This window comes from Pristiophorus japonicus, chromosome 4, assembly GCF_044704955.1.
Source record: "Pristiophorus japonicus isolate sPriJap1 chromosome 4, sPriJap1.hap1, whole genome shotgun sequence".
Classification (NCBI taxonomy): domain Eukaryota; kingdom Metazoa; phylum Chordata; class Chondrichthyes; family Pristiophoridae; genus Pristiophorus; species Pristiophorus japonicus.
The window spans coordinates 291,143,584-291,156,284 of NC_091980.1; the positions used below are offsets into that span (position 1 = coordinate 291,143,584).

Consider the following 12,701-nt stretch of genomic DNA (forward strand, 5'->3'; position numbering starts at 1 on the left):
TAAAATAGGCCACTATTTTTAGATGCAATAGGGAAAATGCAGGCACAGTTGTCATGAGCAGGCTGACCATAAATACAAGACCTCACCAACACATGCTCCCTTCTGCCCACTCCCAATGCTGTCTATCCATTGTTATTTGCCCTATACACAATTCTACCATTTCAGCTTTGATCTTCAACATGGTATAAAATTAAATATTCAATCTCACTTGTGCCACAATAAGTTCAACACAAATAGTTCAAATTTCTGCAGCAAAACCACTTTTATTAAAGTTACACATTTAGGCCTTGAATAAGTGAGGAGAGCATTTACATAGGGCTTTACGTAGCTAACTGTCCAGGTCATTCCAAATGCTATAGACTCACCCAAACGATATGGGACTGGATACCATATCAAATGATGGTACAGTACAAAATTTATGCCCCATTGCATTTTTGGTTATTCCCAGGATCCTTATTCTTTGCCTGGACAAGATTCTGAATTTGCTGCTTGCTGCACGTTGAAATCAATAATTAGATGAGTTCCAACTAGTGATCAGAATCTATTAGTGACGGTGCTTCAGCAATGGCCAAAATGTTTATGGTACTGTGACTATTTTCTCAAAAGGAAGTCCCCATTTATCAGCCGTGGAGTTAATAATATTGTTCGCTAATCGTCCAATATATAATTATTAAAGCTGTTAAGTCCAAAATGAATAAAAATATATTGTTCCTCGTTCCAGGGCAGGTCAGTCACTTGTTCTCTTGGGCTTGTGCATATGCGCTCTCTCTCTCACTGGAAGATCATGTCACTGTCCTCTTATGGCTTTCTCCCCTGTCTACTATCTCTTGGGAGGTCTTTCCTTTCCTTATTCCCTATCCAGTTATTCTGTTTCCCCCTCGACTCCACCACACCCCCCGCCTCCATGGGCCATTTCCCCATCTCTCTCCACACCCCCCACACCCCCCCATGGGTTATTTCCCCATCTCACTCCCTCCCCCCCCCGGGTCATTTCCCCATCTCACTCTCCCCCAGGGTCATTTCCCCATCTCACTTCACCACCCCACATGGTCAGCCATTTCCCCATCTCACTCCCCACCCCACCCCCCCCCCATGGGTCATTTCCTCTTCTCACTCCCCCCCGGGTCATTTCCCCATCTCACTCCCCCCCATTGGGCCATTTCCCCAGCTCACACCGCACTACGGGTCATTTCCTCATCTCATTTCCGCCCCCCCCCCCCACCGGGTCATTTCCCCATCTCACTTCCCCCCCCTGGGTCATTTCCCCATCTCACTTCCCCCCCTGGGTCATTTCCCCATCTCACTTCCCCCCCCTGGGTCATTTCCCCATCTCACTTCCCCCCCCTGGGTCATTTCCCCATCTCACTTCCCCCCCTGGGTCATTTCCCCATCTCACTTCCCCCCCGGGTCATTTCCCCATCTCACTTCCCCCCCTGGGTCATCTCCCCATCTCACTTCCCCCCCTGGGTCATTTCCCCATCTCACTATCCCCCCTGGGTCATTTTCCCATCTCACTTCCCCCCCTGGGTCATTTCCCCATCTCACTTCCCCCCCCTGGGTCATTTCCCCATCTCACTTCCCCCCCCTGGGTCATTTCCCCATCTCACTTCCCCCCCTGGGTCATTTCCCCATCTCACTTCCCCCCCGGGTCATTTCCCCATCTCACTTCCCCCCCTGGGTCATCTCCCCATCTCACTTCCCCCCCTGGGTCATTTCCCCATCTCACTTCCCCCCCTGGGTCATTTTCCCATCTCACTTCCCCCCCTGGGTCATTTCCCCATCTCACTTCCCCCCCTGGGTCATTTACCCATCTCACTCCACCACCCCCCATGGTCAGCCATTTCCCCATCTCACTCCCCACCCCCCCCCCCCCCCACCATGGGTCATTTCCTCTTCTCACTCCCCCCCGGGTCATTTCCCCATCTCACTCCATCCCTGGGTCATTTCCTCATCTCACTCCACCCCATTGGGTCATTTCCCGATCTCACTCCACCCCATTGGGTCATTTCCCCATCTCACATCCCCCCCTGGGTCATTTCCCCATCTCACTCCACCCCATTGGGTCATTTCCTCATCTCACTCCACCCCATTGTGTCATTTCCCCATCTCACTCCACCCCATTGGGTCATTTCCTCATCTCACTCCACCCCATTGGGTCATTTCCCCATCTCACTCCCCCCCCGGGTCATTTCCCCATCTCACCAGCCCCCCCCCCCCCCCCGGGTCATTTCCCCATCTCACTCCCCCCCCTGGGTCATTTCCCCATCTCACCCCCCCCCACCCCCGCGTCATTTCCCCATCTCACTCCTCCTCCCCCCGGTTCATTTTTCCATCTCACTCCACCCCCCCCACCCCCACCGGATCATTTCACCATCTCTTTCCCCCCCCATGGGTCATTTCACCATCTCTCTCCCCCCATGGGTCATTTCCCCATCTGCTGCCATTCAGCCTGTGGTTTATTATTAATGCGAGTTGTCACTCTCTTCCTCTCCAAGGCTCCACGCACTGTACCTGCTGCCCCAGTTCGTTGCTCTCGGCGGGATCCTGTAAACGTGAACCTCCAGTTTTACGCACAGCACCGCCCACTAAGCAGCTCACCAGAAGGCCAACCATGCCAGGTTCTTTAATTTTACATTAGAATTTACAGAGTTTGGTACTCGGGCCTCGCACTTTTCTCTCGTGAGCAACCACCTATATTGCACTGCATTCAGGCTTTGCTGCTGCTTTTGGGAAATGAACATGCTCTACATCACCACACAGCTGGGCCTGCCACTAATAGTGTGTCAGGCCCCCGGCAAGTATGCACCAAGCACTCCAGGTTGAGTTGTGGCCTCATGCCCACATTCAACCACTAGCAGATAGCTAGACTAAGCAGAGATACAGTTGCCTTGGCACACCTACAGACCTGACCCACTGCAGCAAACAGTCATACTGCTTTTCAACCGAGTCTCTCACGAGTGTGTACAGCACCGGCATTCATGCACATTTTATTTGTTCCTTTTTTTTTAAATAAGTACATTTTGCTCCCCCCCCCCCCCACCCCACCACAACCCCAAAACCTTAATATTCTTTTCTCTTCCTTCCAGCTTTTTTCCTTTAGTATATTATTTTTTCCTACTTTTCTTCTTGCTTACTGCACCACTTCTGGGTTTTTTTGCGCTCTATTTGCCTCTCGCGGAGACTGAGATTATATACTCCCTCACTCTTTCCCTCCCTCCCTCCACCCCATCAGCTTTGGGCTTCCGGTTCTCCCCCTGTCCATCCTGTTACCACTTTGCCCCTGCGCCAGGTTCTTCTGATACCTTGCAATTTGGAGCAGTAAAACTCATAAGTAATTCCTTGATGAAGGGAACCAATAAATTCTGAGCAACCTAGGAGCAGACTAAAACCCTCTCCAATGTGATACTACAGATGCAGACAGAGGGCTGTCGACATGGAGGCACAAGATACTATAAGGGAGGGAAATATTATAGGTATGGATACTTTCGGGATCAATTATCTAACTGCTAACAGAGAGTTATACAGGAGCAATGTCAGAGGCCTTTTCAGCCATGTTTGGTACAGAGATCGAGAAGGAAAACAGAAAGAAAGTGGCTTGCCAGAAACAATCAAAATATTACTAACCTTATCAGTTTCAATTTCACACACCACCTCATCTTCACTTACTACATCACCAACAGCTGCAATGAAAAACAGGGAATGAATGTGTGTTTTTGATATAGGAACACAGAATGCAACTATGGATAGTTGGGATTGAGTATATTCCAAAATAAACTCACCCAGGGACCTGGATAACATTTAAAAAAATTAAAAGGACAATGCTAAAAGGATATATAGCCAAAAGCACTGCCTTGCCTATTTTTAAAGCACTATTTGCATTTATTGCCTAATCACAGTTAGATATTGGGGCAGAGTAAGCCATCATACCGCCTTTGATATGGACAGCAAGTTCGGGAGTTGCGCATATGCATGCGCTAACCCCCGAACTTGCGATCTGTCAAGTTCCAACTTATAGGTCATCCACTCAGACATTGAAATCCTATTAGCCCAGTAATTATGCATGAAAATTTAATGGTTAGTGCAAACAGGTGCAGTAGCCTATTCGCACAGCGTAACACCTTTAATTATAACTCTTTGTCCTTTCAGCTTTAGAAAGGGTCCAAGTTTCTAAAAATAACCTGCTCCCTACCTATTCATGGTCGCATAAAATAGAAAACTTGAGGAATTAATAGAGTGCCTTGATTAAAAAAACTGCTGGAATGTTATATATTTCTTTCAAAATGTAATTTGAATCATTGATTACTTTCCCTAAAGAAACAAAACTATCATTTTATGTAGAGGAATAAGGTAAAGGGCAATATTGTTAGAATGATTGCAATGTAAAAAATGTTGTACCAGAGTATAAAAGTTTAGATAATTTGTGATTTTATTGTGGATCTGCTAGAAAATTTGAGTCTTTTCCCTTCCCTAAAAAGTGCAATTGCTTCTTCCTGCAAAAGTTTGCAAATATACCTAAATACTCAATTCAATGTCAATATTACCAGCTCAGGATTAATAAACATACAAATGAACTGCTAGCCTCTAGGACTACAGTGCAGAATAACAGAGACATTTCCTTAAACTCTGAAGGAATCAAGCCCTTAGAATTCTCAGTATGTTAGATGCATCATACCTCAAAGCTTTACACTGCGCTCCTGGGCTCCGTGATGCACTAAGCTGCACACAACAGGTTTACCTGTGGGTCCTCGCACCAGGTAAGTGCGAATTCCTTTCAAGAGGTCGGCGATGTACTCTGTAGATAAGCCGCCGACCGCAATTTCAGGGCCATTGTAAATAAAGGATATCCCTTAGTACAGCTTGCTCACCCAATGTATGCATCTGGAAGTAATAAATTACTTACCCAATGTGTGTTTTCTATGCACTTTTCCCCCTCAAAATCTCCCTGTGCAATATGGCAATCGCTAAAGGGATCAGAAAATTTTGTTGGGGGAAGGGCATCAAGGAATATGGAACAAAGGCAGGTAAATGAAGTTCAGGTTCAGATCAGCCATGATCTAGTTGAATGGCAGAACAGGCTTGAGGGGCTGTAAGGCCTTCTTCTGTTGCTATGTCCTACCAGTCCACACTACAGTGGCACACAGTCTAATGCTATTTTCCTCCCTCTAGTCCTTTATTTAAAAGCTCTATTTTTGATCCTTTAAATAGTCAGAATGACTCCTGCACTCATTTATATCTAAATAGATAGAGAATTCTTATAAGCTTTGTCCAAGTTTTGACCTTAGGTCTTCCCTATTCACACTGTTGCAAGCCACAGACCTTCAAAGCCAGCATCAAGTCACACACTGGGGGGTACTTCTCTGCAGCAAGACACACAGTATAGATCAAAGTCAGATTGGAGTCCATCTCCACAGTGGCATTTGCTCTACATGGATATCAATCTCCTAACAGTATGAAGCCCATCATGGTTAGAGAATACAAAAACAACTTAAACTGTTTCACCTCAGAGCACAGTCCATACCAGAATGATCTCAACATCCTCTGGACATAAACCGGGCATCCACAAAAAAGTGTGGATGGCTTCGATATTACCAATATTTATTTGGAGAAAATTTCTGCTCATCTAGCACTGGATGTAGGACAAGCAGTGGAGGAGTAGAGAGAGATGGTGTTGAGATAGAGCTGGATGTCATCAGCATACATGCGGAACCCGACGTTGTGTTTTCTGGTGATGCCACCGAGGGTCAGCATGAAATAGGATGGGGCCAAGTATGATACTTGGAATACTCCAGAGGTAATGGTGTGGGAGCAGGAAGAAAAGCCATTGCAGGTGATTCACTGGCTACGATTAGATAGTTAAGAATGGAACCAAGTGAGGGCAGTCCCACCCAGCTGGACAACCAAGGAGAGGCATTGGAGGAGGGTGGTGTGATCAACCCGTGTCAAAGGGTGCAGTCAGGTCGAGAAGGATGAGGGGGGATCGGTTACCATGATCACAGTCACATGGGAAACTATGTTTTAAAATGACTAGATAGTTCAAAAAAAGCTTTGATAGGAATAAATTTCACTATTTCCATTTATTCATATACTATTTACTTAAAACAGCCTCTAGCACCCAAACACGCTAGGAATTTTCCATAAAAATCTATTTCCAATAATACGTTTAAGAAATATATTAATAGCTGCAAATGGCAATGTGATTGGAGAGAGAGAATAGTGGACATCAAACAGACCCTCTCAAACACTTAATCTAATGGAATTCACCAATTTTCAATTATCCAACCCTTCTTACAATTAACCAAATGTTCATATTGTTCTAAAATGCACTGTACCTTTTTCCCACCTGACATCTCCCTCTGTGACAGACTCTGCAAACGCTGGTGTATTCACCGTAGTCACTTCATCATCTGTGAAATCAAGTCAGCAACAGTTTAAAAACCAGTGTGAAAAAGGCACATGTTGCAAACTGGGTACTTTAATTACCACATTAAACTTAAAGAAAAAATGATTTACATTCTGAGGTTTGGTTAAGCAAATAAGCTTGGCAGGTGTAGCCCCAGAGCTGTATATTAATATTGAAGGTTACAGACTGCATCTGAACTTTTTAATTGCAAGTCAAATCACAATGAAGTCAACATAATATGGCCTTGCTTATATTTAACCACAAACAAGGCCAAAGAAATTTTAATTTTAACTCCTTTTCAGATCACCTTTCTGTGATGGGGCTTGATCGCAATGCATTGAACAAAAACAAAAAATAATAATCTGGGGTGAACTTTAGTGTTAATCAAAGAAAAGGTTATAGTTGCTGAACAACTTAACATCTTTCTACTGTTAATGCCCAGTATGTTAATGCATTGAGGGCTCACTGGTCACAGCTCCCTTTACTATGCTCTAACAATGTGCCGCAATGTTAATGACAGCACTATTTGCAGAAGCAAGTTGCCTGATGAGGATTCAAGAGAGTTAAAGGAAAGAATGTACTTAATGCAAAGTGATTTAACAGTACTTGTGCTACACACTAACCCGGAGTGTTGTACAAACACCCAAAGTAGGGTCCTATCCCTCAATTAACGGTTTGCCTTCTTGCACAAAATATACTTAAATGTGCACTACAACTGTACTCATCGTCAAGGACACATTTGAAAAGGTTTTAAAACAAAGTTTTCAAGTTTGTTGAGGTTAAAATATAATTGTGAAATAATTGATATATTTTGTGGTCTTAAAGGTTACTTCTTTTCAAAATTGATGATAGTGTCTCTTGGTACAAGATATTATCTGATAAAGTAGTTTGGTTATAGTGTTAAAAAATTTTCCTGACCTATACTCTAACTGTACCACAGCTGATGGGTACAGTGCATATCTGATTAGAATGAAAAATGTTAATGGCTCAAAGAGCATGACAGATGGTGTCTTGCATATTCAATCACAGTAGCACTTCACATAAAATGATTCAATACTTACTAAAGACCGCTGACGTCCTAAAGTGTCGGATGTGGAAGATGCTGAATTTGGAGACATTTTCTCTACAAATAAATCATAATTAGAAACGTACATAATAGACAAAGGGTACAGATCATTTTACAATCAACTCAAGCCTCACCCACAACTACAGCTTACTGAAACCCAAATTGCTTTACAATCCTCTGAAGTACTCCCAACTCTTATTTCTACCAGCAGTCCTGCGTCAATGCTGCTTGCAGGGTATCTCAGGTTATGTTGGAGACGAATACGCATGGTCAATGAAAGGATCAGGAAAGAGGTTTGAGAGAGATCTGCTCAGATAATCAGCTTTGTTTTGATTCCAAGAAAATAGTGTTTTACTTACCAGCTGCTGTATAAAAATACATTTGTTCTTCCTCACATACCAGTTACATAAATATGTGCATGTACTTACATAAACAAACAACCCCTTGGATAGTTACAGATCTAGCGCCCCGAATCCGGAACCCTTGGGACCAAGGCCATTCCGGATTTTTCACTTTGCCGGATTTTGAAACGTCTTTCTAACGTCACGAATCCGGAAACACCCGAGCCCAGGTTCAGGTATTTCTGGATTTCGGAACGTCAGAGGGGGGGGTTGGGGCTCGCCGGGCGATGAGGTCGCCCCGCCGATGTGGAAGTGCTCGGGCGGGGCTCTGTCGAGGAGGAGTTGGTCGGGCGGCCCATCGCAGGTGGTGGTGTTCGGGCGGGCCGGCGACGAGACCTCGAGGCAAGGGCAGTGGCGAGGCCAGAGGTCGGGCAGCGGCGAGACGAGGGGCGGTGAAGCGAGGCCCGAGGTCGGGCAGCGGCAAGGCCCGAGGTCGGGCAACGGCTGGACCTCGAGGTTGGCAGGTGAGGGGGGTCCGGATTCCGGAACATTTTACGGATTCCGGGCAACCCTGCCACCAATCGGTCCGGAGTCCAGATCATTCCGGAATTTGGACGCTAACTTCTACTTACATTGTTCTACCGCAAAGCTCATGATTCACTTTGTTTTGATGTTTTTATATAAACACATTTACAGTTCTAATAAAGGCTTTGTGACTCAGTGCTCCCATTCCTCAGGCTACTTATATCTCTGGACATAAAATCATTGAGGAACTGGAATCTACTGCATATATTTTCAATTTATCACCTAATTCTCAGTACTTACGGAAGCTGCCTGTTGTTATCATAGATAGATCGACGGCACACCAAAAGACCTAGAAGAGACATACATGATTACTGCCAATCAGGTTTCACATGTAGTATGCAGTAAAACAAAACACAATGGAGGAGACACTGTTAAAAGAATATTCAAGCTAGTCATTTCATAAATTTGAACATTCAGGCAGCATTTGTAAAGTGCTTTCAAGTGCTCCTTTTTGGAAGAATGTGGAACTCCATGTACATTTTCCAACTTGATACCAGATGTGTTTTACATAGAAACATGAACACTATCTGCTAATCGGAACTCCTGATAATGCATGGAATCAGAAAATAAATAAGGCTAATGCTGCTAAAATCTTACCACATCTTCATAGAATTTGCAACACAGAAACAGGCCGCTGGCCACAAATAGTCTGCCGTTGTTTATGTTCCACCTGAGCTGCCTCCTACATCTAACCCTATCTGCATATCCTTCCATTATTTTCTCCCTCTCGTACTTATCTAGCTTTCCCTTAAAAGGCATCTTATGCTATTCGCCTCAATTACTCCTGTGGTAGCAAGTTCCACATTCTAACCACTCTCTGGGTAAAGATGCTTCTCCTGAATTCCTTATTGGATTTATTAGTGATTATCTTATATTTATGGCCCCTGGTTTTGGACTCCCCACAAGTGAAAACATCTCTACAAAGTCATTACATGAAGACAATACTTTAATTTTGGAAGTTGCAGATAAAAATTACAGTGTAGTTTCCAAGATGCAGTCAAGTCTTTACATACTAGCCAAGATCAGAACAGTGTACAAGCTTGATTTAATCATAGTGAAAGTGGGAAAGTTTCAGAATCACCATGGATTCTATTCAATGGGTATATAAAAAGGAAGCAAGTAGCTAAAGTAAACGTTGGTCCCTTAGAGGATGAGACTGGGGAATTAATGATGGGAAAGAGGTAAATGGCGGAGACTTTGAACAAATATTTTGTATCGGTCTTCACAATAATTGATAATCATGGGGCTATTTGGGGAGGGGGGGGGGGGACTTAAAACAATCACTATCACTAGAGAAAAAGTACTAGGCAAACTAATGGAACTGAAGGTGGACAAGTCCCCTGGACCTGATGGCGTGCATCCTAGGGTCTTAAAAGAGGTGGCTGCAGAGAGAGTAATCCATCAAAATTCCCTGGGTTCGGGAGAGGCCCCAGCGGACTGGAAAACTGCAAATGTAACGCCCCTATTTAAGAAAGGAGGGAAACAGAAAACAGGAAACTATAGACCAGTTAGCCTACCATCTGTCATTGGGAAAATGCTGGAGTTCATTAAGGAAGTAGTAGCAAGACATTTAGAAAATCATAATGCAGTCAAGCAGTCTCAAGCATGGTTTTGTGAAAGGGAAATCATGTTTGACAAATTTGCTGGAGTTCTTTGAGGATGTAACGAGCAGGGTGGATAAAGGGGAACCAGTAGATGTTGTATTTGGTTTTACAGAAAGCATTCAATAAGGTGCCATATAAAAGGTTACTGCACAAGATAAGATCTCAGGGGTTGGGGGTAATATATTAGCATGGAAAGAGGATCGGCTAACTAACAGAAAACAGAGTTGGGATAAATGGGTCATTTTCAGATTGGCAAACTGGGTAACTAGTAGGGTGCCACAGGGATCGGTGCTGGGGCTTCAACTATTTATAATTTATATTAATGACTTGGACGAATGGACTGAGTGTAATGTAGCCAAATTTGCTGATGATACAAAGATAGGTGGGAAAGCAAGTTGTGAGGTGGATGCAGATAATCTACAAAAGGATATAGATAGGCAAACATTTGACAGATGGAGTATAATGTGGGAAAATGAGAGGTTATCCACTTTGGTAGGAAAAATTAAAAAGCAAATTATTTGAATGGGGAGAGATTACAAAGTGCTGCGGTACAGAGGGATCGGGGGGTCCTTGCAAATGAAACACAAAGTTAGCGTGCAGGTACAGCAAGTAATTAGGAAGTCAAATGGAATATTGGCCTTTATTGCAAAGGGGATGGAGCATAAAATTAGGGAAGCCCTGCTACAACTGTACAGGGCATTGGTGAGACCACACCTGGAGTACTGCGTACAGTTTTGGTCTCCTTATTTAAGGAAGGATATACTTGCATTGGAGGCAGTTCAGAGAAGGTTCACTAGGTTGATTCCGGAGATGAAGAGGTTGTCATATGAAGAAAGAAGAAAGGTTGAGCCTATACTCATTGGAGTTCAGAAGAATGAGGGGTATAAGATTCTGAGGGGGCTTCACAGGGTAGATGCAGAAAGGATGTTTCCCCTCCTGGGGGAAATCTAGAACTCGGGGGGGCATACTGTCAGAACAAGGGGTCACTCATTTAAAATGGAAATGAGGAATTTCTTCTCAGAGGTCATGAATCTTTGGAATTCTCTTCCCCAGAGAGCTGTGGAGGCTGAATATATTTACGGTGGAGATAGACAAGTTTTTGAACGATAAGGGAGTCAAGGGTTATGGGGAGCGGATGGGGAAGTGGAGTTGAGGCCAGGATCAGATCAGTAATGATCTTATTGAATGGCGGAGCAGGCTCGAGGGGCCAAATTGCCTACTCCTGCTCCTATTTCTTATGTTATGTTCCTATGCACCAGATGCCAAAATGGGCAAGTGACCCAATCTCATGGCCTCTCGTCACTGCCATTCTGAAGATAACCCCCAGGTAGTTTTGAGTGTGCAGCACAGGTGAAGCTCCCTGTGGATCTTCTCAGTACCAAAGTAAGTTGGAGCTGCAATGCATTATGTTGCCCAATAGTCAGTGCTGGGAATGCAAATATGTTCAGTTTTAAATAAATACTGCATGACAAATCATACATTTATTCTGAAACATGGAGAGGAATTCCATACGTAAAAGAGTTAACAGAATATTTCAACATCATCACTTTAATCACATTGTGAAACATAACATCTCAGAACCAGTTACAGCAAGTGCAAATAGGAAAAAGACTGAATGTCAAAGATGTTCAACACTACTACACTCAAAGATTCATGTTGCCTCTTCCCCGGCAATGAAGTAATGAGTAAAAGCTACCAAACCCAACAGCTTAGCCTACCAGGCCGCATCTAATTTCTGCCATGTTTCACCAAAAGGTGGGCAATATCAGAACCTCCACCTACTTCAGTTTGAACCTCGCCCATCTATTTCCCAGCTTTCTGACCTGTGGGAACTATGCAGATGAGCCGATATTTCTAACTCTTCTCACAAAGAATTCATATTCAGTGTCTAGCTCTTGTTGTCAATAAAACTCCTTGGCTACTTTGTGCTTTTTGAAAACAGTTTTGCTTCTGAGAAAGAAGTCTAGATTTTCTGATCGGCTCCACTAGGCCATTCAGTGACATTGATGGTTAGCATCTCAGATGGCCGCCATTGAATGCAGTGAAGAATGTAACTCTGAGCCAGCCTAAAAGCTAAATGAAACCACCCAGACCTGTGAAAACATACTGCCGGTTGGCTGCTCTGAATCTTCACAACGGGCTGAGTACTGTAAATACAAAGTATCCCCTGCACTTTCTTTCCCTTTTAATTCACAACTTTTCCAGAAGTACAAAAATATTTATTTTTTGTTTTAAATCTTTCTACCTTGAAAGTTTATACTCCAGTGGATACTCCAGCAAGTACAGCAGGAACCAGAAAAACAGGACCACAGTCAAAAAAAACTTTATAGTTGAAGAATCAGTGCAAGTTATAGGGAATACCAACTACAGGTACAACATCCGAAATATGGAATCTTTATTTATTAACTGGGCTTGTATTCACTGGAGTTCAGAAGAATGAGAGGGGACCTTATAGAAACGTTTAAAATTCTGATGGGTTTGGACAGGTTAGATGCAGGAAGAATGTTCAGTGTTGGGGAGGTCCAGAACCAGGGGTCACAGTCTAAGGATAAGGGGTAAGCCATTTAGGACCGAGATGAGGAGAAACTTCTTCACCCAGAGTGGTGAACCTGTGGAATTCTCTACCACAGAAAGTTGTTGAGGCCAATTCACTAAATATATTCAAAAAGGAGTTAGATGTAGTCCTTACTACTAGGGAGATCAAG

At 43.8% G+C, this 12,701-nt stretch overlaps 1 protein-coding gene across 1 annotated transcript in view; it reads right to left on the reverse strand.

Moving 5' to 3' along the window:
• dlst (dihydrolipoamide S-succinyltransferase) overlaps positions 1-12,701 on the reverse strand; it is a 69,029-nt gene that overhangs the window by 23,250 nt on the left and 33,078 nt on the right. The window contains exons 3-6 of the mRNA XM_070879575.1: positions 8,633-8,681; positions 7,462-7,523; positions 6,330-6,404; positions 3,625-3,680 (exon numbers count right to left, since the gene is read on the reverse strand). Coding sequence (XP_070735676.1) covers positions 3,625-3,680; positions 6,330-6,404; positions 7,462-7,523; positions 8,633-8,681 — 242 coding nt within the window. The remainder of the gene's footprint in view (positions 1-3,624; positions 3,681-6,329; positions 6,405-7,461; positions 7,524-8,632; positions 8,682-12,701) is intronic.